Below are 27,780 nucleotides of genomic sequence, written 5' to 3'. Positions count from 1 at the left end.
TCAGACATTTAACCAACTAAGCCACCCAGGTACACATGTAAGAAGTATTTTTAAGCTATATTTCTACTTTCTTTTTTTAAAATTTTTTTTAATGTTTTATTTATTTCTAGGGGAGAGAGAGGGAGAGAGAGAGAGAGAGAGACACACACAGCGTGAGCAGGGGAGGGTCAGAGAGAGAGGGAGTCACAGACTCTGAAACAGGCTCCAGGCTCTGAGCTGGCAGTCAGCACAGAGCCCGACACGGGGCTCGAACCCACGAACCGGGAGATCATGACCTAAGCGAAAGTCAGGCGCTTAACCGACTATGCCACCCAGGCGCCCCAAACTATATTTCTACTTTCTATAATCACCCATCACTGGGTCATACAGGAATAACAGAAAATATTCAATTTGTTTCTTTGCAAAGGGAGTTAGCTTCTATAAACTCATTTTATTATATTAACAACCCAGACACCCCTAAAAGTTTTTAATAACGGAAATTATGATACTTTATAGCAGATAATCTAAGAGATTTCATCAAGCAACTTAAGAATACTAATACTGTATTATTACATTTCTTTTTTTGAAATCTTAAAGTCTACACAATTGGATCTTACAACAAAGTTCTTTTCATACTTCTAGGACTAATTCTCCTTTGTACGGACACAACTGACCAAGGAAACCTGTAGCTCACATATCAAACAAACTCATCGTTTCTTCTATTTTATCAAACCTAAACATCACAGCCCAATGACTGATCCCATTTACGTCAGTGGTGACATGATGTATCTTCAATCTTTATTAAAAATGATCTTATTAAGTCATTAGGTTAGGTGTCTGACTTCAGCTCAGGTCATGATCTCACGGTTCCTGAGTTCTAGCCCCACATCAGGCTCTATGCTGTCAGTGCAGAGCCCACTTTGGATCCTGTCCGTCTCTCTTTGCCCCTCCAAAAATCGCTCTTTTTCTCTAAAATAAACATTTAAAAATAAAGGGGCACAGTCCTGGCGCAGCTCAGTGGGTTAAGCATCTGACCGGATTAGGTCATGATTTCACAGTTCATGAGTTTGAGCCCCACATCAGGCTCTGTGCTGACAGCTCAGAGCCTGTAGCCTGCTTCGGATTCTGTGGCGCCCTCTCTCTCTCTCTCTCTTTCCCCCTCTCCTGCTCATGCTCTCTCTCTCTCAAAATTAAATTAAAATGTTAAGCAATAAAAATAAAATAAAAATAAAGGGGCACCTGGGTGGCTTAGTTAGTTAGAATCCAACACTTGATTTGGGCCACGTCATGATCTCATAGTTTGTGGGACTGAGCCCTGTGGCAGGCTCTGTGCTGAAAGCATGAGCCTGCTTGGGATTCTCTCAATCCTTTCTCTCTCTCTGCCCCCAACACTTGCTTGCATGCCCTTTCTTTCTCTCTCAATCTTTCTCTCAAAATAATAAATATCCTTAAAAATACCAAAAAGCCTGAAAATCTGCTCATGAGTGGTCACATATTTTTTTAAATTTTTTTAAATGTGTTTTATTTCTGAGAGACCGAGCATGAGCAGGAGAGGGGACAGAGACAGAGAGGGACACATAGAATCTGAAGCAGGCTCCAAGCTCTAAGCTGTCAGCAGATGGCCCGACGCGGGGGTCGAACTCATGGACTACGAAATCATGATAGGAACTGGAGTTGGACACTCAACCGACTGAGCCATCCAGGCGCCCCACCAAATATTTTTAAAACAATGATCTGGCTGAAAACATTTTGTCTTTATAAATATGTGCTGAATGACACGGAGTTCAATAGGAAAGCATGAAGTTGGAAACTGCCAGGTAAACGAGAGATTATAAACTCTAATGTTGTCTCAGCTCTAAGCCAAAGTTGATTTGCAACTTTTTAAATAACAAACTCTAAATATTTACCCTTTAAAAACTCTAAATACTTTCTGGCCCCCTCCTCCCTCTACCATTTAGAAAGAGTCAGATCACTGACTTAAATTTTTCCTTTAAAAAAGTACACATATACAGGGCCACCTGGGTGGCTCAGTCGATCAACTGTCCGATTCTTGGCTTCAGCTTAGGTCATAATCTGATGGTTTTGTGAATTCGAGCCCCACATCGGGCTCTCTGCTGTCAGTGCAGAGGCACTTTGTACCCTCTGTCTCCCTTTCTCTGTCTCTGCCCCCTACCTCGCTCTAACACATTCTCTCTCAAAGATAAACAAGTATAAAAAAAGAAAAAAGAAAATACCTCCTTAAAGTAAAACAGGAAAATAACTTAGTAGCACAAAAGAGATCTGAAAAATCAATAGACTATTATACTGTTACTTTTCGTGCTTTAATATATTTTGTTTTGGTTTTATTATTTTAGAGATTTTCTTTATCCTACCTCAAATTTTCTTACAAATTATGATGAATGTAAAATATTTAAATGCGGAAATGACTATAAGGAAAAATGCAAAATTATTTAACTATATGAAAAATGTGCTACTTGAGGACTCTTGAAAAAAAAGATATTCAAAAATATTTAACTGGGCCATCAGACAAATTCCCTTAAACAGCAAAAGCAGAAATAAAACGAAATGCAGTCTAAAGGCCAAATTATTAGATAATGAATTATCATATACCATAATAAACCTTTGGCAAGAATTCAGTCTCATGACTTAGAATTATAACTATCTAGACCTAGAATTCTAAGTTACTCAAGTATATCTATAGAGATTTCCTGCTATAATCAATTTGGGTAAAAATGCCCAAGTAGTACTTTCATTTCTAGCTTAAGCACATTTTAGAAAATTCATTACTAGGTAGTATATATTTGGTACAAAGTTAAACAATAATGCTGTTGCTTTTTTCTTAAATAATTAGCCATTTGTTCCATATATTTTTAGAAATGATATATAAAGTTCCCAGTACAATGTTTGGCATTTAGCTGTCTCCTACAAAAGTGGTAGTTATTATCAGGAGCTAAATTCAAGCAATATGGCAAAATAACTAAATAGTTCTTTCCCATATGTACTATTGAAAGTCCTTATTTTTTAAAATTTTTTAAAAAAAATTTTTAATTTTTTAATTAATTAATTTATTATTGAGAGACAGAGAGAGACAGGGGATAGGGAGGGGAGGGCCAGAGAGAGAAGGAGACACAGAATCTGATGCAGGCTCCAGGCTCTGAGCTGTAAGCACAGAGCCTGATGCAGGGCTCGAACTCACAAGCTGTGAGATCATGACCTGAGCCGAAGCTGGACGCTCAACCAACTGAGCCACCCAGGCCCTCCTAAAGTCCTTTTTTAAACTACTGTGTTCATGCTATTAGATCTGCAAGCTAAAGCTAGATTTCAGAAAAGTACTCTGAATTGACCTATGGTAGAAACAAGTCCATCTAACATTAAATACAAAAATAAAATATGTAGACATAAAAGCCAAAAATTCCAAAATCCCTAAAACAATTATACCAAGAGTTTGCCCAACACCCTCTCTGAAGATTATATAACCTGATCTTTAGCATTTTAAAACAGCAGCAAATTTCACAATATTTAGCAGATGTGATTTTGGAATTAATGTCTTCTGTAATTTAAGTACACCTGGTAGCTAAATTTTGTACTTGCCTCTGCTCTTGCAACTTCATGATCAGTCATTCTAACAGAAGCTGACCTAGGCTGATTAATGATTCTTGAAGGGATGAAATGCACCTCCCAGATCAGCTACCATGTGATAGAGTTTTGTCCTGCTGACCCCTATAAATTAATGTCAGCAGTATAGGTTCATTGAATGGCTACTGCCTGACTTGCTAGCAGCCTCTAAAACTAATTTACTAACAAAACAGGCTATTTTTAAGAAGTTCAGTTATAAAAATCTCAGATAATTAAATGTCTTCAATTTTCCAAGCCATCCCTCCAAAAATATTACAAAGATTTAAGTACTTAATATATTCACAATTTCTGTAGAGAAATATCCACTATATCCAACATATCCACTACGTTTTATATCTAAGTATAAAACTGTGTATTCTGTCAATCAATCAAAGTTCTGTAAGCTCAAAGACACAGAAGGTACTCTTAAAACAGGAAATTTTGGTATTTAAGATTAAAGTTTAATAATTCCAATTTAACTATCTTAAAAAGTTAAGAAATAAGTACACGATTTTTATCAGTGCTACAATTAACTTTCCCTGATGTTTATAGGAATATTTTCCTGCCACATTTACACAAATGTGTCATTAACAAATCAACCACAATTTTTCTCAAAAATTTGCTTCACTTTTCCAAAATTTGCAAAGCCTAATTTCCCCCATGAGCTCTCTGAGATTCTCCTAAGAGTAGGAAAAGTGAACACTGTTATATGCTGTAAATTTAAGGGGAGAATTTCATCTGTTGCCTGGAAAATTCAGGCCAAAATATATAAAACTCAAAACCATCTGCAGTACTGTGGGATCCCTTAAACTCTGAATTTAAGAAATGACAGAAGGGGGCGCCTGGGTGGCTTAGTCGGTTAAGCGTCCGACTTTCGCTTAGGTCATGATCTCGCGGTTCGTGGGTTCGTGCCCCGCGTCGGGCTCTGTGCTGACTGCCAGCTCAGAGCCTGGAGCCTGTTTCAGAGTCTGTGTCTCCCTCTCTCTCTGACCCTCCCCTGCTCACGCTGTCTCTCTCTCTCTCCTAGAAATAAATAAAAAATATTAAAAAAAAAAAAAAAAAAAGAAATGACAGAAGAACTATTTCTCTTAAGAATTTTGAAAGAAAATAGCTTCAAGAATGTCAGAGAAAAATAATATAGAAAGACAAAAGAATATTTTACAGTTAGCATCAAGTAAAAACAATTAAAATAGGCAAATGCAAGGTCACACATCATGACCCTGTGTTTACATTAATGGAGTAGATAGCTGTATAATTATTAAATTTCATTATGGCTATTAGAATATTAGTAACTCTAAGGCGCCTGGGTCCGACTTCGGCTCAGGTTATGATCTCATGGTTCATGAGTTCGAGCCCTAAGTCGGGCTCTGCACTGACAGCTTGGAGCCTGGAGCCTGCTTCAGATTCTCTCTCTCTCTCTCTCTCTCTCTCTCTCTGCTCCTTCACCACTCACTCTGTCTCTGTTGCTCTCTCTCTCAAAAATAAACATTTAAAAATTTTTAAAAAATATATGAGTAACTCTATAGGAATGATCATTCATCTGTGTAACCCTAACAGAATGCTGGGCAGTGAAGTAGTAAGACTTAATGGAAATAGGTGAAATCTAATACATTTATTGGCTTTAATAGTAATCCCTAACTTCTTAGAAAGTTAGCTTAAGTATCTTTATTCCTGGATGAAGTATGCAATATGCCACATAATGCAAATTTTCTAAAATAATAATCATGGAGATTTATATGAGGATTTTCTCCCAGACACTGAAGTGACTGCAAACAAATTCTCTAATAAATGAAAAACTACCAACTGGATGTCTAACCATCAGTTAAAATCAACATGAAAAAAAAAATGTTATCCAAGGGGCACCTGGGTGGCTAAGGTGGTTAAGCATCTGACTCTATTTCAGCTAGGGTCATGATCCCAGAGTTGTGGATCAAGCCTCAGAGCTCCACACCCAGTGCAGGCATGGAGCCTGCTTGGGATTCTCTCTCTTTCCCTCTGCCCCTCCTCCATGCACTCTGTTAAAAAAAAGGGAAAAAAATTATTAAAGAAAAAGAAAATGTTATCCTTATTTACAAAATAGCTCTCCGTTATAACTTTCCCACTAATGAGTATCACTACCATTGGTCTGGTTTCTGTTCTAAACTTCTACACTACATTTTATTAATTCCTCTTCAACTTTTAAAATGGGGGAGGGGTGGTTTTTCATTAAATTTTTTTAATGTTTATTTTTGAGAGAGAGAGAGAGAGACAGTGTGAGCAGGGGAGGGTCAGAGAGAGAGAGGGAGATACAGAATCCAAAGATATGCTGGGGGGGGCTGTTTTTAAAAAGAATTCTTCTATGTTATTGTTCAGATTAATCTCCTCTTTCTGTTGACTTTATTCTAACAAAAATTTTCATTCTTATCAACTACTGCCATACATTCTGAATCAGTTTTCCTATTTCCCACCTCCATTTATCTTTAATCAAATTTGAGTAACACAGCCAAATGAATTTTCTAAAATTATCACAATTATCAACCCTTACTCAGAAACCACAAGTGGCACTTCAACCTTTGAATCAAAGCTAACTAAAATCTTGTACTTTATCTTGCATGTGCTTCATTATCTGTTCCTATTTTTCCTATCCAATCTTAACTTTTTAAAGCTCCATGACAATAATCTCTCTGATTTTTGAGTCAAAACAGTTTCCCTATGTATCAATATTCAAAGTTTATGTATTCCAATATTTTGTCCTCAGCTATTCCTCAGAAAAGTGTAAACACTTCAACCTATCACAATCTTACCCATTCTTTCAAACCAGTTCCATCTCCTCTTTGAAGACTCTGATCATTCCCTCCTCATTCTTATTATACTTTTATATACCATAACATTTGACTTTATTAGATATTACCTTACAGATAATTTCATGAAAATTAATGTCAAAAACAATAAAAATGAGAAAAGGTTTTATTACAGATATGAAGTCAATCTTTCTTAATACACAGACTGAGAAATGTAGAAGGCAGGAAACATAGGAGATAACACGAAACTTATTATTTAAACTGAAAAACACAAATTATGTAATAGCTATAACTTTTTTTTTAACGACAGCTGAACATTAGTCTTTGTGTGGCATAGTGCCAAGGTCAGGAGACGATAAAAGAACACTGCTTTAATTCTAGTTTCTCAAAACTTGCTCCAAGATTAAAACAGATTTTATAACCAGATATAAGAGTCTAATTTAGTCCCCATTTTGGAGAATACACTTCAAATACAAACTTAATGTATTTTCATTCTCTTTCTAAATCTATCTGATATCCTAAATATAATAAAATGCAACAAAATACAATTTCAAATAAAAAATGAGTCTAATTAGCAGTAATGAGAAGCTGTAAAGGTATTAGTATAACAATACTATACATATTATAAAAAACATTCAAGGGCCTAACTGAAAACTCATTAAGCATTTATTAAATAAAACCTGCTAACTCCATAGAAGGAAAAATACAATGTGAAAATTTATGAATTATAAAACAACCCACCTACTTCCTAAACCATGACCATCAAATCTATACAAATGCACAATCCTCTAAACAGATTACAGGACAAGGAAAAACGTACTAATTATGCCACGTGTAAGCCAGACTATGGATTAATGACTGCTGTGTTAGTGTTTTTAAACCTATACATATTCTCAATCACACATATTTAGGACATATGAAATTTATCTTTACGTAGACTGTGTTATTCTAAATAAAACAGTACTTTTTGTTATTACCAAATCTAACATTTTCCTTTTCTCAAAAGTTTTGATGGAATCAAAACTTATATTCTGAAGTGAAAGCAACCTTTAGCAGGCAATGTGGAAAAGTAAGTTTATTTTATAATAAGGATTTACTTATGTCATGTTTGCTAGATCTGTTCTACTTTCTGACTATTATTCTAACTAAAAGTTTTCACATGATAAACTATCATCTTAAAAAAGAACATCACAATAATAAGGAAAATCAACTAGTTTGGCTACAAAGTGATTCTAGAGTTTTAAAAGGCTTACTGCTTGAAAAAGTATCAAGCTGATACTTTCAGGCCCTTGTGAAAATATCAAAGATATTTTCTTGGGGGGGGTGAAAAAAATAAAAGAAATATGAGTTAAAGAACTGAATGGTCTGTTTTAAAAGTGTGAAATTAAAGCAGGAAATAAAACCAACTGCATCCTTTTGCTATGAAACAACTGCTTTGTCTCTGATTTGATGCAAGAGAGAATACTGAACTGTTTTATGGGCTCTTTGAATTTATACTATTCTCCTAGAAAGAAGTAGCTTCAATATCAAAGATATTGCATAGTGTGTGCCAAGTTGTTTTCAAAAGCTTACAAAATGTTATTGCGGCAAAAGAATAATTTCTCCTGAAATGTTAAAATGTTCAAAATATAGATATCTGGACAAAATCCAGACTTGACAAAAATATTACATTTTCTGTAAATGGTTTGTCATCTTGGATCTGGAATAGCAAGTGACATAAATTCATATGAAATAAAAAAATAAACTAGAAAACAATACAGGTATACTCATAATTTATATTTTAAAAATATTGAAAAAAAGAAAGACTTCCCTTTTCCAATGTAATGACAATCAAAAGATGTACAGTAATTCTATTAACACCAGTAAAGAAGGGGAATAACAATCATATTCTATACACCGGAAAGACGAGAAAATTAGAACAAATGACAATTAGAAAAATTAAGACAAGTTCATTCAGGAAGAACCAAAACTATAAACATACATATTTTCAGAATGTGAATCTCTGAAATGGGAAAAGCCTATAAATCACCTTAAGATATGAAATAATCTTTTATAGTAAGCTTCAATTTTAAACGTCTTAAATAGCATAGGATTAACAAAAGGGCACAGAATAAAAGCATCTATCAAAAGAAAACATACTATAATCTACAATTTAAACTTTCCATGTTGAAAAACTGAAAAAGACAAAAATTAAAGGAAGTCTTAAGAGATTTTTAACTCCTTGCTCATATTCTAAAGGTTTCAGATTTCAGATGCTTCACACTAAATCTAGGTGCTACACTCTGATTTTGTTTTTGATTTACCTATTTTTAGTGAGGTATGAAATACAGTAAAGGGAAACCATCAAAAAAATTTTCTAGAAAAATACCAGACCAGGATTTTAACACAATTAATTGAGAACCTTCCCCTGACTCCCTTTGCCAATTATAGACCACTTAAAAAATTATTAAAGAATAAAAGAAAACTGAGCTGTAGGACAAGTAACAGTACTACATCAATTACTTTCCTGATTTTCATCAGTGAACTGTGGTTACTTAGGTAATGTTTCTGTTATCAGGTAACATACATTAAAGCATTTAAGGAACAGCATGTCTACAACCTAATTTCTGAACTATTCATAATAATAATTGTATGTATTTATAGAGAGGAAAGAATAAAGCAAATGTGGTAAATATTGACATTTGGGGAACCTGGGTAAAAATCACAGGAAATTCTTTGTACTTTTCTTTCAACAGCACTTTTTCTTAAGTATTAAATTATGTCAAAATAAAAACTTAAAAAGAAAAGGAAGCTTAACACTTATGAAGCCGAAGAGCAAAATAACTGCATCCAGTTTCTTTAGTTTCATGGTTTCTACTTTTAGAAGTATTAACAGATAAAGTACATCTCCTAAATATATCTCACTTAGCATGATATGAAATTAATGCCGAATTGTATGTACAATGTAAGGCAAAAATGTCACTTAAGTCAATTTCATTTGCCTCAGGTAGAAAAAAAGAGCAGAGTGAAGTAAACAAGTTAGAAGACACATAACCATTTGTTCCTTAGCTCTGGATTTTAGAATCCTTTCCAATTAAGAGTGAAATCATGGTTGAGTCTTTACAAAGTTAAAAAGTTGATATGCTCACCTTTTTTTTTCTTTTCATTAAAAAAAGGCATTTAGGTTGGATTACGTCTGCTGAATCTATATGCTAAAATTAGCAAATAATTTTCTTCCCTCTAAGAAGCTGGAACAAATCTGTAGAAACGCAGTGTTATGATCCAGTGGGTGTAATTCATTCACATTTTGGAATAAAGGAAATAAATCAAAACTTCAGTTTATGAATTATTCTATCTCATACAAAGCTATATCTGATAAAATAAAATAAATTCCAACAAAGATAGCTAATAAGAAAATTCATGAATTATCCTGTTCATGTAAAATTATTTTTGTATTCATATGATGATCTACCTAGATGAAGACATTAGAAGTTATGACACATCAATTTAAAAAGGAGAGGCGTCTGGGTGGCTCAGTTGGTTAAGCGACAGACTTCAGCTCAGGTCATGATCTCCTGGTTCCTGAGTTCGAGCCCCACACTGGGCTCTGTGCTGACAGCTTGGAGCCTGAAGCCTGCTTCAGAGCTCGCGTCTCCCTATCACTCTGCCCCTCCCCAGCTCAGTCTCAATCTCTCTCTGAAAAATCAATAAACATTAAAAAAAAAAAAAAAAGAGCAGTTCCCCCCCATTATTATCTTCACATCAGGGATTCAGAGCCAATATGTTCACACTGAGCCCTACATTCAAGAGCAAAAAGATTTTATTTAAATTCACAAAGTAAGTGCAAAAAGAAACACATTATCTCCTAATTTATTAATTTTGCTGGAAACCTCACCTTTATTATCTCTCTCTCTACATAGGTAACTTGACATTTGTAAAAGCATCAAAAATGAGAAATAATCTAAGGGTCTAACTAATGGAGGCCAAGTTAAATCTACAAAATTCAATACTGTGGAACCACTAAAATTATTTTAAATTCAGATGACTGTGAAGCATTAAGAAAAAAATGACTTAAAAACAATGTAATATTCTTGTTGAAAAATTAAAAAGGAGGTTTATATACAAAGACAACACTTAGAAAAAGATGGAAAGATAGTTAAATATTAATCTCTAAGGAACAAGTTTGCAGCTGTTTTTCATTTTTTTGTAACTATATATTATACTTCTTATATTGTTAAATATTAATCTCGAAGTAATAAGTCTGCAGGTGATTTTCATTTTTTTGTACCTGTATATTATACCTCTTATATGATGTGAATAACAAGCATGTGTTACTTTTATAGTTATATAAACAAAGTTAATTCCTTTTTTGAAAAAAATTAACATAAAATCAATATTAAAAGGATCTGGTTAAATAGTATAGTAGATATCTAGATAATGAAATGGTATTGAGACATGAGAGCCTCAGGCATGATGGCTCTGTGGCCCCAGCTCCTGATTTAATCACAGCAGCCCCCTTTTGCCCATTTCACACAGTTCTCCAATCTTATATTTGACAACAGAGTATATGTTGTTTTGGTTAAAAAAATGAAGACATGTTATATAGCAGGAATATTTACTGACATGAAACGATGTCTTCTATGAAATGACAACTACACAGGCAAATAACAAAGCTATTCATACTATATCCTATTTTTTAAAGTTAATTAAATTAAAATTTTATGGGAGTTTTGAATTTTAGTTTCAGTTCATTTGTTTCTAATATTTCTTAAATAAACAGGTTCTATTTTTAAAATATAAACCATTTTAAGAAACAGTTAAAAGCTACAACTAAAAAAACCTTAAATTAATTTCTATCTTCCTTCTAAACCTGAAAAAGGTATAGATCTAATCACAGCAGGGAAAAGATGTGGGATTTATTTTAAATTAAAGCCAACATCATCTAACATTTTCTAAAGAAATCTTCAGCAGGTGAGTCAGGTCATGAATAACATACATAAAATAAGTAATCTAATATTAAAACAAACTACTTCATTTCATTAAAAAGACCTAAACCCCAAAATTCTAATGTCATGGTGTCTAAATTAAAAGTCAATCATGCGAAAAGTACTTTTTATACTACACATGCATTAATTACATAGGCAAGTGATGTTAGAGCTGAACACAGCCCCTGCCCAGCACTAAATTATTTAAATACAAAAAGCAGTTCACTGTATAATCTGAAACTTTCTTTCCATTCACATGCATAACAAATAAGCATAAGGTTATAAAAGATAACTGTAACAAGTAAACTCTCCAAAACTCCAAATTTATCAGCTTCCACAATAAATTAAACCATTTAAAAAGATTTTTAAGGAAAAAAAACTTACACCTATTTCCACTACACTTGCCATTTTATAAACTTATCTGTGACCAGAGAAAGGAATATGACAAAATGCCTGTATGGTTTTAGCCTTGCCATTCACTTTGTCCTTGACTTAGTCAAAAAAGTTACACTAGCAAGAATCACTGGCCAGTTCAAAATAAAGTTTCCCCACAATAAGTTTTAAGTTTCTTCGTTTAATTCTCAAAGGTCTGAAGATGTTGTTTATGTGGCTTTTAAGTTTGAGTCATAAAATAGAAATGAATGATACCTTTGAGAGGTGCTATATCTAAATTTATACTCTTATAATACATTGTTTCAGGATACAACACAGTGAACAAAATGCTACTCACTCAACTACTGACCAAACAAACTTTACTGCCATCACTACCCTTTTTCTGGCCTTCTGCCACAGAAATCAAAAGAATACTACCCAGAAGAGATTTTTTCTGCTGTGTCCTGGTTTGCTGTTAGACTAGAAAGCAACAAGAATGGAAAGGGCTTTTGAACTTACTATATTTAAGGATTCCCAAACTAAAAAATGTAACCTGGATACGAGCTCGTTACAGCTATAACATCCTATTTATAAAAAATAAGGAAATTTATACTTTTGAACAAATTTTTATTACTTTTCATTCCAAGGACAATATTCCTTACAATTTGGTTAACTTTTTAAAGCTTAAAAAAAAAATTCTTTGAAATCTTTCCTTCATCCTCATTAATATATTTTAAATGATTTTTCATTTGATTAATAACACATCCTAAATTACATTCAAATAAATTTCAATTATACAACAAAGTTTAAAGTTAGTTTCCCAGTACACAAAAACAAAAAAAACACAGAGTTGAAGAATTTTTTTTCTCAAAAATTGGTATACAAAAATTATAATAGAATCTGCACTTACTCTTCACCCCTTTCTTCCCCTTTCGTTCCTTCTTGTACTGTTCCTTCAGTTTACTTATTAGCCCCTGGTCTACATCCCAAACCTCAGTAGGTGGGGAGAGGTCATCTTTATCTACATGCAGCATATTATTAAAAGAAAAACAATCAGCAGTTGGCAATGCAAGCTGTTGGCAGTTAACTGTTATAGCTTTACATAATCATAATAAAATGTACTAACAGCATATACCCAGAATACTTTAAAGGTGCAGTTTCAGTTTTGGTATTCACAGCTCAAACTCCAAACACCCATCTCACAAGTTTCTAAACAGTTAATACTAACAGTTAAATAGTGCTTCATTTCTATGAATCAAATTTAATGGTTATATTCTTTCAATGACTAATATTCAACGGACTGACATTAGAAACTAACATTATACAAAATAGATCACTGCATCTTTATAAAAATGTTAATAAAAATGATTCAGCCAGCATTATAAAAGCAAATAAATGAATTACATGCGAACTACTCATAAGAGTGCAAGCCGGAAAGGTCAGTGCCATTTTATTAATGAAAATACTCATGCACCTTCTGTCACACTGATTCTGCATGCACGGGATAACTATACTAATGGAGAGGCATTCTAGTCCAATATAATACATACATGTAGTTCCAAAATACAATGTCTCAAATAATACATACAAAGCATTCAGAGAAGCCCACCTCGGCCCCCACCCCACCCAAATAGTCCAACATCTCATTACCTTCTTCCATTGGTCTACAACTAAGATTAGCAAAAAACAAAACAAAACAAAAAAACAAAAAAAAAAAATCAAAAAAACAAAACTCGAATTCCACTGAAGAATTTTTTAGGGTTGATTTTTTTAGGGTAAGATAAAAGCAGTGACAAGCATGGAAAAATGAACACATACATTGCTGTACATCTGCTAAAGATGAAACTTCAGCTATTTTAACTGAATAATAAATCTGTATTTATTTTAAGTAAATACTTGTGCCTGCAAAAATTTTACTCTTTGATAATCTAGAAGAAAAAGCAGCAGAATAAAAATAAGTCTACTATAATGATTTTTAAGTATTAAGGGCTTTTCCTTCATGTGTTTAGTTTTAAGACAGCCACATTATTGGGAACTTTAACACTCTGTTAAAGAGTAACAACTAGGAATTTATATAACCATGTCACTAAATAAAAATTAGACCAAAACACATAGCCTAAGTCAATCAAACAAGACTGACAAAACAGTGAGATTTTAGGGAAAACACATTTGTTAAATTTTTGGTGACTTATTATTTTCTAGTTCACAATTCTTGTTGTAAACTGCCTAGGCCTTACTGATTTTACCCATATACAGTGGACATAAAAAAGTCTTTTTTCCCCCTTATATATTGCTATATCTTGTAAATATAAGAAACTCTTATATTTGAATGAAACACAGAAACTCACTTACTGTACCTTGAGCCTTTTCTATTGTAGTTATTATCACTTTTACCCTTATGGACATACCTATAATCTTAAGTAGTCTAACTTTATAAAAAGAAAAATACCAAACTTTAAGTTAATTTGCCAACTTGAATTACTTAAAACTAAGTTGCTCAAGAATGAAATTTATACATAAGATTATTTGTCAAATCTGCTAATTATAATACTGTTTATAATACTATAGTAATACTTATTTAAGCAGAAAATTCACTTTTCATGTACTCTAATCATGAAGTTTACAGAAAACTGTGCTGTATCAGAAGTCATTCTGTGCACGTACTGAATACTCCAAAAAAAAAAAAAAAAACTTTCTGAAGAATTTAATCATTTGCACTCATCTTAATAAAGCTAGCAATTAATTATTTTTAAAAAGGACCACTTAAATTAAGCTAAATCGACACACTGTAAACCTATGGAAGCAAACAAAAAAAGCTTAAGTGGTATCAACTTTATACAAGTAATTCCATAAAACAGAAAATTTAGTAAGATAGCCAAAGAGTTTTTAAAAAGAACTCTGTAGAAAAAATAAAGCCGTGAGTAACTGTAATTAAAGTAGCAAGGGGGTACTGGAGTGAAAAAGCACATAAAATAAAAACGATAAGCCTAAGGAAAAAAACAAGTATTATTTGCAAGATAAACTAAAGTCTAGAAAACAAAGGTTAACTCAAGGTAGTGCAAAGGACAGGTTGGTGAATGCATATGTGCCCAAAAAACATCCTGAAACTTGCCTGGTAAGTAACAGCTGATTTGATATTGCTTTTAAGAAATAGTTAAGAGCAAAAGGGAAGAGGCAGCATAATCTTCTACATATTAATTCTGTTTTTTAAAAATCTAGGGGGAAAAATACCAAGAAAGGAGGTTGAATCAGTTAGGGGAACTTTTTTGTATAAAAGGAAACACAAATACGCACACACACAAAATGACCCATAATAACTCAAAATCACCAAAACATAAAATTCTTCTATGGTAATGCTAACTATCAAAACAGAGGAATCATATAAATCTACTTAATGTAATATAAAAAATAACTAACTTTATGCATATATTCAATATTTTAATTACATTATATTTAAATATAAATAATTTTTTCTATAAATTTCCACCAATCAGTTTCAAGGTAGAGGAGAAAATAACCAAACATACTCAAAATGCCCAGTCACCATGAGAGAAACAGCAAAATTAGAAACGCCCAATAAAAATTTCTGATTAGGAGAAGAACTAAAAACTACCAAAATTAAACTCAGACTACCTAATCTAAGTAAGAGAAAAATATTAGGATTTAAAAGCTTTCTTAAAAGCAGCAGTTTTACAGGATAAAAGGATTCAAATTCTGATGTATCTGAGATTTCTAACATACAAAATAACAGATTTCCGCTGTGGGTGTGTTTTGGGTTGTTTCATTAGGATACTTACTTATTAAAAACAAAAACAAAAAACAAAAAATTGCCTTTACTAATAATTCAAGTCTCAAAACCACCATCTTCCCATTTGTGTAAATTCAAATTTAAGCAAATGAGTTAAATAGATGTATGTTTGTATATCCGTCCTCTTTGTTTTAGAAAAACTAATATAAAACCTGTTGAGTAGAAAAGATAAACTCAGAAACACTACGAAGATCCTTTGACAGTTTTCATTTGTTAAGGAAAGAAACTGCCTAAACCATTTTCTTCTTTTCCTTCTCAAGAACTTAAAATGCTTTTAAGATGTTTCAGTCTCATCTAGAAGGAAGAAACTTTCAGTTACTTCCATTTACACAGGGATTCAGGTCACACAAATACTAATAGGAAAAGGAAATAACATTTTACAGTTATCATTCACTATTTAGGTCTGCTCTTCAAACTACTCTAGAGCCAAAGGTCTTTGGACAGAAGGAGGACCATCAACTGTAAATAACATGGTACTTCATTATTAAAGATATAATGCCATTTTATAAAAATTAAATTCCTGAAATTTTTATATATTTTTTTGACTGATAAATTTTCAGCAATTTTAGGTGAAGAAAGCAGGAATGGTTATGTGCAAAGACTTAGCTATATAGATATTCAAACTGGTAATTTTCTTTAATGAAAATAATCTAAATATTCCTCGGTAAAACCCTAATTAAATAATGGAACATATTGACAGAATATTAGGAAGCTATTAAAAATGCTGCTGAAGAACAATGTATTAGGTGAAAAGTGTGGGTTATAAATCAGCAGTGGGTTATAAATCCTTTGTTAAATAAATATACATATATAAATGTTAATCATGATTCTCTCTACATACTGGCATTAAGGTAATTTTTAATTTCTTCACATGTGTCTGTGGGTTCTAAACTTCCTAAAATATATAAGAGTAATAAAATAATTATATATTTATATAATTTAAATGTACTTATATAATTATAAAATAACCTTTAAAAAAACAGTACTTTAGAAATTACTGGGAAAAAAATTGGTATTTCCAACACTGAATGGCTTGCACAAAGAAGCTTAATGAAAACTCTAATACTTTTACCACGTCTCCTGAGTAAGGCGAATTCTTAAGAAAAGTAAACTAGAAATAGCTATTTTCAAATAATAACCACAGAAATGTATAATCAAAGTGTATAAAATAATTCTGAAGTTGTTTCATATTTTCAACTACTGTGCTTCTTCTCTTTCCAGTGAGAAGAGGTAAACGAAGGTCTGAAACAATGCTTAAGAATTATAAACAATAAGAAAGCTGGTAACAAAATCCAGATTTTTAAGTGCTTGAATTATTATCAGAATAATAAATAATTACATTACCTATTAGGTTTTATTTCCTCTATTAGCAATATTCAGTTTCAATACATAAATACAGCATTTTTACATAGCATGTTTCCCATCACCAAAGTAGTTTTTAAGTATCTAGTGATAATTCCTCTTGCAAATAGCTAAGCAACTTTGGTGTTCACTGAAATATGCATTAAGTATGTACATAGTAACCTTCTCCAATAAAGCTCTGGAAACACAATGTGTGTTATACTGCCAGATAACATGCTCACATTTAAAGCTGATTAAGTGAACAACATACTGAATCTCAAGTATTATCTTAATATAATTTTTACACTTTTATTTTACTTTCTAATGAGGTTCTTAACCCTGTATAAATAGAAATGTTTTCTTTCAGTTATGGCTGAATTATTATTAGCATTACATACCATTTCCAAAAGGTAGGCCCTAACATGTGCATACTAAATATTGTATGTAATAAAGTTTAATACCTCACCAAACCTTGTTCAACATAAAGCTATATTCAGGATTAGAAACCTTATTACTTTCTAGTAATAAGTCAGATAATATTATACAGGCATAACAAAACAGTTAAGTCTTCTTTAAACCTAGATTCATTGCCAAATTAATAATGGGAATATTTAAAAGTATATACATCTGCGGTATTTTTTTAATCCGTTAAAAAGAAAAGAATTGAATTTATTTCAACTTTAAATCAAGATAGCTTCAAAAACCAAAATCTACCAAAAGTATATGTTAAACATATTTTTGTCACCAAACCTAATAAGTTGGTGCAAAGTACCCTGAAATTATTCAGTATCACTTCTCCTTGCTCTTGCTTAACTGCTACCATACATTCAAATACTCACATTCCACATATATATTTAAAAGCAATACCTCTTTAAGGGCTATTCTCCCACCCCCATGTTTTTTTTTTTAATCACCTTACCCCATTCTGTGCCATCCCCTGAGCTCCGTGCTTCTCCAGCTCCTTCACCATCTTCAGCAGTCACTAAAAAATCAAATTCCTTCAGTGCTTCCTCAGTATCAGGATCATCAGTTAGGTCAGCAGCTAAACCTTCGTTACCTATCTGTAAATGGAACATAAGTCAAGAATTACTTTTGCCCTAGATTTTAAAGGTGTCCTTTATGGATTCACTTTATTTTTTTTTATATAATGTATTGTCAAATTGGCTAACATACAGTGTGTACAGTGTGCTCTTAGTTTTGGGGGTATATTGCCATGACTCATCGCTTACATACAACACTCAGTGCTCATCCCAACAAGTGCCCTCCTCAATGCCCATCACCCATTTTCCCCTTTCCTCCATACCCCCGTCAACCATCAGTTTGTTCTCTGTATTTAAGAGTCTCTTATGGTTTGCCTCCCTCCCTCTCTGTTTACAACTATTTTCCCCCTCCCCTGCCCCCATGATCTTCTGTTAAGTTCCACATGAGTAACATTGTTAACTTTATATTTATACTCCCATTTTTAAATTTTTTTAAAAAAATATTTTATTTATTTTTGAGAGAGAGATAGAGACAGCATGAGCAGGGGAGGATCAGAGAGGGAGGGAGGCACAGAATCTGAAACAGGCTCCAGGCTCTGAGCTAGCTGTCAGCACAGAGCCTGATGTGGGGCTCGAACCCACGAACCGCGAGATCATGACCTGAGCCGAAGTCGGACACTCAACCGACTGAGCCACCCAGGCGCCCCTCCCATTTTTAAATTTTAGATTTCCCACGTAGTTCACCAATTCCAGACTGTACCCTACATAAATGGTTAACAGTGCCATGTGAAGATAACCGTAAGATGTGATGAAAGTAATATGATAGTAAAAATCGTTAAAATACTAAGCAGGAATATTTAAATTCTTTCATTATAATAGATTCACAACTACCCCTATTTATAAACCCATGCGGTCACTTATATTCAGATACGTTGTGCTGAACTGACTTCACTCACTGAGAAGTGCCTATGTATTCTATAATTCACAGGAATATGGCTTAGCTAATAAGGATATTAACTGATCTTAAGTCAACAGCTGTGATAATAATAGTGCTATGCATCCCAAGAGAAAGAACAAACAAAAACATGTTACATACATGAAATATGATAGAAACACTGAGAACTGCAACTGTAGCATGGAAAGTATTTTTGAGGAAAGCTGGCATTTCCCCCCACATTACTTAATATCTCAGCAACCAAAACTTAACCTATTCACTTTTTTTTTTTTAAACATACTTGAAGTACTCTAGGGGTGACTGGGGGGGCTCCATCTGACTCCTGACTTAGGCTCAGGTCTCACAGTTCATCATCAGATGGAGTCCTGAGCTAGGGTCCAGGCTGACTGTGGAGCCTGCTTCGGATTCTCTGCCTCTCCCCCTTTCCTGCTCATGCTCTCTCTCTCTCAAAAATAAACATGAAAAAAAAAAAAAAAAAGAAATAGTCTATATTACTATAATTCATAAATGGATAGTCTAATTTGCTTATACTTATAGTTAAATATCACTGATCAAATAGATAATCCAGTTTCTTAGGTTATAAGCAAGTAAATTTTTATTAATCCTTACCAAAAAACAAGAACGTGAACACACATATTTACAATACATAGTTTACTCCCTCATCCAGAGTGGGAGTGTCCTCACTGTAACTTCGGTTAATTTATCACATGTTTTATTGCACAAGAAAAGTCAGGCTTCAGCAGTGATTCTTAACTGGAGCAGCAGTGGAGAGGGTTCATGGTTTCTTTTTTTAAAGTTTCAAACCACCGAACTAGTTCTATAAAAATAGACTCTTTTTTTTGCTACTTAGTGGGTGATACACCAAATAATAATTTCTACTCTATGTGGGAAATAATAAGACCGAACTATAAAACTTCCATGTGATATGATAAAATAAAAAATGATCAATCACTCTAATGTAACTTAAGACATCTTGAAAATTTCTATTCCAAACACCTGCGTGTATTAGGTAATAAAAATTAAAAAATAGTTCCTACTTTGTGTTTATTCATCCGATGTTTATCTTTTCCTTCTGGGATGCCTTCAATCATGTCATTTTCCTCTTCTTCATCACTGTCATCAGCGTTTTCTAAAAAATTGAATGTCTCAAGAACATCACCAGAGGGCCTGTCAAAGGGGAAAAAGATGAATCCAGATATTCCAATGGTTAATTCTAATATTTCTGGTTCCTATTTTATTTTTTTAATGTTTTATTTATTTCTGAGAGAGAGAAAGAGAGACAGCATGAGCAGGGCAGGGTCAGAGAGAGGAGACACAGAATCAGAACCAGGCTCCAGGCTCTGAGCTAGCTGTCAGCACAGAGCCCAACGCGGGGCTCGAACCCACGAACCGTGAGATCATGACCTGAGCCAAAGTCAGATGCTTAACCAACTGAGCCACCCAGGCACCCCTCTGGTTCCTATTTTAAAACAGTACTTGAAAGCAGTATAGAGGGGCGCCTAGGTGGCTTAGTCTGTTAAGTGTCCGACTTCAGCTCAGGTCATGATCTCACGATTTGTGAGCTTGAGCCCTGCGTTGGCTCTGCACTGACAGCTTGGACCCTGAGCCTACTTGAGGTACTGTGTCTCCCTCTCTCTCTCTGCCCCTCCCCTGCTTGTGCTCTTTCTCAAAAATAAATAAATTTTAAAAAATAAAAGGAAAGAAAGTAGTATGGAGTTTCAAATGATAACCTACTTATAATCCATTGCCTAAATACTCTACCCAAGAAAAGTAAGTTGGAAAGATTATGTTTTCTGACTCAAGTAAGTCAGTGTTCTGTTAAGTTCTGAATGTTTGTTGTCCAAAACATCTGGAGTAATTACTGTATCAAAATAAAATCATAGAGTGATAGATACTCAAATGTGCTATTATTTCTCAAAATAAAGCCATCACAAGCAAGCAACTTAAACTTAGCATTTCTTATTTTCTTTTTCTTTTTTTAAGCAGGATCCACACCCAACATGGGGTTTGAACTGACTAAGCTAGCCAGGTGCCCCCAAGCTTAGTATTTCTTAAAGCTTTACAACTTCTCATAGTTTGGCCCCAATGTTTGAAGATTAAAACTTGCCAAGATTTAAAGTTATGGGGTAAATCAGACAGATATTCCAATCCATTTCAAGAATATTCTTACCTAGAAAACAGTATTTGTCATTTTTAAGCTATAATCTGAGTTTCTCCTCTATGTACAAAAAACATGTTTTTAAATAGCTGTAAAAATGTCTAACAACAAAGCAAGAGAATGGTGGAAATTTCAGCTCACAATGAAAGTCTTTGCTCTTCCATTAACTACATGACTAAATTTGGCCAAGTCACTTAGACCTTTCAGCCTCACTGTTTGGGTTGAACTAGATGATCTTTTGGTAGCAAAAAGAATAATCTAGTATTTGTGGAGTTTTTTCCCCCTCCTTGATTATTTCTAAGGATACAATTCAGACTATTTTTTAATAGCTCTTTAACATGGACATAGGATTTTAACAGGTATACAATACTCTACCTAATTCAGCACATTGTTTAATGGCCTGCATAAAAATTTAATGCAGTTAAAAGATGTTTTTTCCAAATACAAATTAGTAAAAATAAACAAAAAACTACCACAATAACAGAACACATACTTTTCAGCTCACCATTTACTATAAGCCTTAACATTTGGGGATTAAATGAAAGGCAAAATGATAGTTGACAAAATTGGTACACTAATTACAGAAAAAACAGGAAATAGTATATTGAAGACCTGAGAATTTTGTTTTGAACTTTGACAAATGAAGTAGTGCTGTCCCTTGGATAGAAATTTCTCTTTCAAGTGAAACTCATGTTTCAGGTTTTTCCGAATTGTATTTGATCACAGCAATGTAAGTGTGTAGATTTCTAAGACAGATAGAACACAATCCATAAAAGAAAAACGATGACTCGAACTTCCCCAAATTAAAAACTTTGTTCCTTGAAAGACACTATTAAGAGAATAAAGAAAAGCCTACCTATAGATAGAAAATATTACCAAGTCACATATTTGATGAAGAATCTGTGTCCAGAATACATAAAGAACACTTAAATATTAACAGTAACTAAACAATAAAAGTGAGAAAATGACTCATATAGACACTGTATCAAAAAGATATGTTGATAGTGTAAAGTGATACTCAACATCATCAGGCTTTAGGAAAATGAAAATTAAAACTACCATGAAAGGTCTGAGACTTTACTACTTGCATTCTAGCATGCTGTTTGAGATGTTTTAGCATTCATGGAGTGCCTTTTGTTTTTTGTTTTTCTTTGAGAGAGAGAGAGACAGAGAGAGAGAGAGAGAGAAAGCAAATAGGAGCAGGGGAAAGGGACAGAGGGAGAGAGGGACAGAGAGAGAATTATAAGCAGGCTCCACGTGGAGCATAGAGCCTGGCACAGGGCTAGATCCCACAACCCTGAGATCATGACCTGAGCCGAAAGTGTGGATCACTCACCCGATTTTGTATGGATCTTTTTAAAAATTAACTTTATAGTGTAATTGGGAAGAATCCTTTCTATCTGGAAACATACTTGGAAATAACATGCTGTAAATATATTCCAGCAAACTTTCTTTTATTACTAATTTAAAAATCTTTTCAAGATTATTTTACCTGTTCTTTCTGAAATTCCTAGTCAGGTGTTAGCCTTGCTGAACTGATCTTTGAATTTTCATATCTTTTCAGTTCTATTTCCTTTTGTCCCTTTTTTCTTTCAAGGGATGGGAGGAGGTGATTCTTGAACCTTATCTTCCAAGTTTTACATGGAAATTATTTCTATGACACCTTTTAATTTCTACTAGCTTTTTGATGAATCTTTTAAAAACATATGCTACTGGGGTGCCTGGGTGGCTCAGTTGGTTAAGCATCTGCCTCTTGATTTCGACTCAGGTCATGATCTCACGGTATGCGAGTTCGGACCCCATGTTGCACTTCACACTGGCAGTGCTGAGCCTGCAGATGTACTATCTGCTCTCAGTCTTTTTAGAGTAATTACAGTTTTGAAAGTCTTCTGCTCCCTGTTTTCTCGGAGTTCCTTTTTTTTTTGTTTCCTTCGGTCTCCAAATTCTGCATTAAAGTCTCTCCTAAAATGCTCACATTTAAAAGTGCAGCACCAAAAGGCTAACTGTATGTATTGTGTATTGGGCAAGGCTTGCCAAGCAGCTGGCTTCACTTTTGCATGAAAGGACAGAGGCTCACCATTTTACTAGGTGATCCTTATTGTTAGGATTAAGACTTTCCTGTTAATGTGATAATTTCAACATTCCCCATGGAAGAGATATAAGACCTGTATGCCAACATACCAGATGATAGAAGAAAACAGGGGATCTCACTGCTTGGCTGGAGACTGAGATAATCTTCCTGTTTCCAGTTCAGTAGATTCGGTACCAAAGCTGCTCTATTTCTTAAGAAATCATAAATCACTGCTTCAGAGGCACCTGGGTGGCTCAGTCAGTTAAGCATCCGACTTCGGCTTAGGTTGTGATCTCACGGTTCATGGGTTCAAGCCCCGCGTCAGGCTCTGTGCTGACAGCTAGCTCGGAGCCTGGAACCTGCTTCAGATTCTGTGTCTCCCTCTCTCCCTGACCCTCCCCTGCTCATGCGCGCACTCGCTCGCTTGCTCTCTCTCAGAAAAAAATTTTTTTTTAAAAATTTAAACGAAAGCACTGCTTCAACTTCAGTTGAAAATATACCATCACAGATGAAGGTGTGTTAAGCTGGCTATACAGGATAAAAAAAGGGGTACATAGGAGCACCTGGGTGGCTCAGTCAGGTTAGCATCTGAATTCAGGTCAGGTCATGATCTCATAGTTTGTGAGTTCAAGCCCTGCGTTGGACTCTGTGCTGACAGCTCAGAGCCTGGAGCCTGCTTCAGACTCTCTGTCTCCTTTTCTCTCTGCCCCTCCCCTGCTCATGCTCTGTCTCTGTCTCAAAATTAAATAAACGTTAAAAAAAAAAGGCGTGGGGGGGTACACAGCCTAATGCGGGGCTTGAACTCATGAACCATGAGATCATGACCTGAGCCAAGATCAAGAGTCGATGCTCAACTGACTGCACCACCCAGATGCCCCAATGGGATGATGAATTTTCTTAAACTAAGATTGTGGTGATGGCTGAGTGAGTCTGAATATCCTAACCACAAGCTATACACCTTAAACTGCAGAAATGTATACTATGTGAATTTTGTCTTAGGAAAGACATTAAATTTTAAGAACTGTTACTGGTGATTTTCTAAGCCCAAACATAATGCAAAGCCTTGATTCTTTCACACTAGGGTGTATACAACCATTGCTATTCTAGTTACAGAGTACCAATATAATTTACTAAAAATACCCTAGCAAAATCAGAATGTTAAAATAGCTCAGAACTACACGAAATTACTCTCCAATTTCAACTTCGCACCTATTTCAGAACTATAGCCTTAGCATCAATTTTAAAAATCACCTAAGCTAAAATTTATTTGCCCCTGGTACCGTTTACATGGTAAAAAGTCTTTAAATCTGAACACTACCTGCTTTAAAAATTGTTACCAGTAGTAACAGGAAGTTAAAGAGACACATAACACCCATCATATAAACAGTGCTAACCTACAAGTACATACCTTTTGATTTCTTGTCCTTTTTGCTTAGGAGATTCACCTCCATTCAGTATCTGTTCTAAGTTCTTTGTTTCTACTGATCCATTTGGTTCTGAATTGGATAGTCCAAGTAATGACCTTACCCGCTGAGATCGTACATCTAATATTGTATCTGTATAACCTACTTCCTGAAGATATCTGTAAGAGAAAATTTAAAATATTAATTCTCATATATTAACCCCTGCAAACCTGTTAACTCAAAATCACATAAAGGAATGACTGATCAAGGAAAAAGCCCCTAACCCTGTAAAATATAATCCTCTTTTGCCTCAAAACTTTCTTCTCTATATACCAGTTCCAATTCTAAGAGAACAAGGCCAATGACAAACCGAAATTTAATTAAGAAAGCATACAGTATGGCTAATGCTAATTAAGGGCCAATTATCTTGAAGCCTAAAAAGCTCAAGAACCTTAAAAAGCTTTTCCGTTGATGATACGTACTATTAAAAAAAAAAGTCTACAAAGTGGTAAAGAATAAGCAGAACTAAACCACAGAATAGTGACATGTTAAGTTTAAATCTAGGTTTTTGGCCAGAGGATGATGGACAGTTTAGTTCTCAGTCCAGGATCTAAAATCTTGTGGTATTGAAACTTTCTGTGTATTTAATCTAGGATCCAGGATTAGACTAGAAAAGAAGAAAGGGACCAGATTCTGACATAAATATAGATAATGGGTCATTAATGGCTTTGTATGGTAAAGAATTTCTTCTTCAAGTATTTGACAGGCTAAGGAAGGATGCTAAAAAGGACCCTTATACACTATGCAAAAGAACAACGATTTTCAGCTGAAAGCTAATGGCAGGGAGACTGGTTAGGATATTAACCCAGCAAGAAGTAAGACTAAAGAGAACAAACATGAGAAAAATAGGCAAGATGCAGTCTTAGAGACCTGGTGCACAAATGCACATGGCAAAAGAATGAAGAAGATAAAATAATTTTAGAAATTTTTCAAGTTTCTAGTTTGGATGGTTGGATGGTGGTTCTATTCAGTGAAATGAAGAATAAAGAGTCTGCATCTGGTTTATAGTGTATTTATCAGGTAATTATGTAGTAGCTAAGAAAGTAACATTTATTAGGCACTAGAAAGGTCAAGGCTCAGAAGAGATTAGACTCAGCGTCTAGATTTGGGAGTCATCAATGTTTGATGGTATTTAAATCCATGGATTTAAATGAAGTTTACCCAAGAAAAAGCTTCAGAATAGAAAGTCTGGGACACAGACACCTAAAGGGCTAAAAGAATAAGAGAAACTTAAAAAAAAAAAATTAAAAGAAAGTACTTGAGAATAAGGGGGTGGGGGGGAATGATAGCAGAGAATAAGAAAAAAGAATTCAAAATATAATGGTCAACGCCTTATGTATCCAAAAGATCAAATAGGAACAAACATGGTCTCTTAACTATGTCTCTGAACAGCTTCAGTGGAGTATCACAATGGAAAACAGACTACACAGCTGACAAATGAACAAGGAAGATTACAGAGATAAACTACTCTCAGAGAAAAAGGAAGAGAGACAGACTATTAGTCCAGGCAATAAGATTAGGCTTTTATAAGAGAAACACTATACAACTGATTTTGCTATAGCTATTGTAATCTTCTAAAAACTGCAATTCTCTTTTGGGGGAAACAACTGCCATCACACTCAAACATGTGGTATGAATGAACAGACACAATTTCATACAATCCAGGTAAAAATAATTGATTCACAGGCATTTATTTGATCAAGTTAAGCCAATTCAGACTAAACAGGGGGGTACCCTGCCATCTGGAGAAAAGTGGTTTTCAGTAGAAAAGATTAAAAGTGATAAAGAGAGATGTAGTAAAGAGTGAGTAAGAACATACCCTGGGTGTTTCCATTCCCTGAGAAGTCCTCAGGTATATGTCAGCTCTTGGCTTCCTGATTCAGGTATTCAGCACTTCCCTCAATTCTGCTAGCTACCTTAGCATCCTTCCAAAGAACAATCTGTTTTTACTAAAAGTTGTTAAAGTTTTAGTCACTGAGAGTTTGGAATGTTAGTTTCAAGAGTTTACATGAAGCATTAGAAACTAAAGTGATAAATATGAGGATTAAATATATCTACAGAAAGGAAAGCAAAAGTTAAGGGTGTTCTCACCTGACAGCCTTCATATTTTCAGTGATGTAGAACCTGAGGTGTTCTAATAAGTAAGGGAGAATGAGCTGAGATGTGGTAAAAGTTTAGAATATTCACTGAGGGCACTGGGAGCAGGAAGTGGCTGGGGTTATGGAGACTCTCTATAATATTTGGAAAGGAAGCCATAAGTATGTAATGGCAGAATATGTAGTGTAATGTGATTTTTCTCCAAGATTTAAGTAGAAACAGAGGCAGAAGAGTATCAAGGCTGAAGTAGGGCTGGGATACTGCAGGTAGATGTAGATAAATGACTAGTGGGACAAACGTAAGAAAGAGCAGTAAGAAAACTAAGGGTACTGGCAAAAGGGTGATGGATAACGGGGTCAAGGCTGGAACTAGGGAAAAAAAACAAGAAAACCTGACAAGAACAAAAAAACAAAACCAACCAGAGCTAGAGGAGCTAAAGGGGAAAGCGAAGTAGCCAAGGATTTAAGATCAAGGGAAGGTCAGAGGGCAAATAACATGGGAACTAGGGTGAAAAAGGTGGAATGTAAGAGGACCGTTGAATCATGGACAATTCTAGATATAAGGCAGTTCTAGGTAGTAACAAGATCAAGGGTCTGACCACATTTCATTGGGTTATTAAAGCGAAGGTAAAAGACGTATAAAGTTGAGAAGGTTGAATAATTGTAAATTACCCAGGGTATCAGTAGTACAAAGTACCAAAGTCTTAAAAATATAAGGGTGAAAAACAGATAAAAGACAGTAAGATATGTCACACAATTATATTTATTTATTTATTTTGAGAGAGAGAGAGAGAGAGAGAGCAAGCGAGCGAGCAAGCATGAGCAGGGGAGGGGCAGAGAGAGAAGGAAAGAGAGAATCCCAAGCATGCTCCACAGTGCCAGCACAGAGTCCACCACAGGGCTCAATCCCACAAGCCCTGAGATCATGACCTGAGGTGAGATCAAGAGTCAGATGCTCAACAGCCTAAGCCACTCAGGATTCTGGGCACACAATTACTTCTAACACAGCAAAGAATTCAAGCATCAAAAAGGTTACTCAAAAATTCAAGTAAAAGTAAGATTTGGCAAGCCACTTGTGAAAGGTTTTAGATTACCAGTTAAATTCCTACTATAAACCAGTCACAGTCTCACTTAAAACCAAGTATGTGAATTCTGCAGTGACAGAAATGAGAGTATGAACTCTGTATTGTTTTTGTTC

The 27,780-nt window shown here is 34.4% G+C and overlaps 1 protein-coding gene across 4 annotated transcripts in view; it reads right to left on the bottom strand.

Moving 5' to 3' along the window:
* Positions 1 to 27,780, bottom strand: part of STRN3 (striatin 3) — a 110,091-nt gene that overhangs the window by 22,418 nt on the left and 59,893 nt on the right. For 3 of the 4 annotated variants that reach the window (XM_039247118.1, XM_039247116.1, XM_039247119.1), the window contains exons 5-8: positions 24,432 to 24,605; positions 19,832 to 19,961; positions 17,779 to 17,920; positions 12,621 to 12,731 (exon numbers count right to left, since the gene is read on the bottom strand). In XM_039247118.1, coding sequence (XP_039103049.1) covers positions 12,621 to 12,731; positions 17,779 to 17,920; positions 19,832 to 19,961; positions 24,432 to 24,605 — 557 coding nt within the window. The remainder of the gene's footprint in view (positions 1 to 12,620; positions 12,732 to 17,778; positions 17,921 to 19,831; positions 19,962 to 24,431; positions 24,606 to 27,780) is intronic. The other variant, XM_039247117.1, reaches the window with a different exon arrangement.

Source organism: Hyaena hyaena, unplaced genomic scaffold (genome assembly GCF_003009895.1).
Source record: "Hyaena hyaena isolate Hyena2069 unplaced genomic scaffold, ASM300989v1 scaffold_291, whole genome shotgun sequence".
NCBI classification, from domain to species: Eukaryota; Metazoa; Chordata; class Mammalia; order Carnivora; family Hyaenidae; genus Hyaena; species Hyaena hyaena.
The sequence above is the reverse complement of the archived record's forward strand: the minus strand, read 5'-3'. Positions and strand labels throughout refer to the sequence as shown.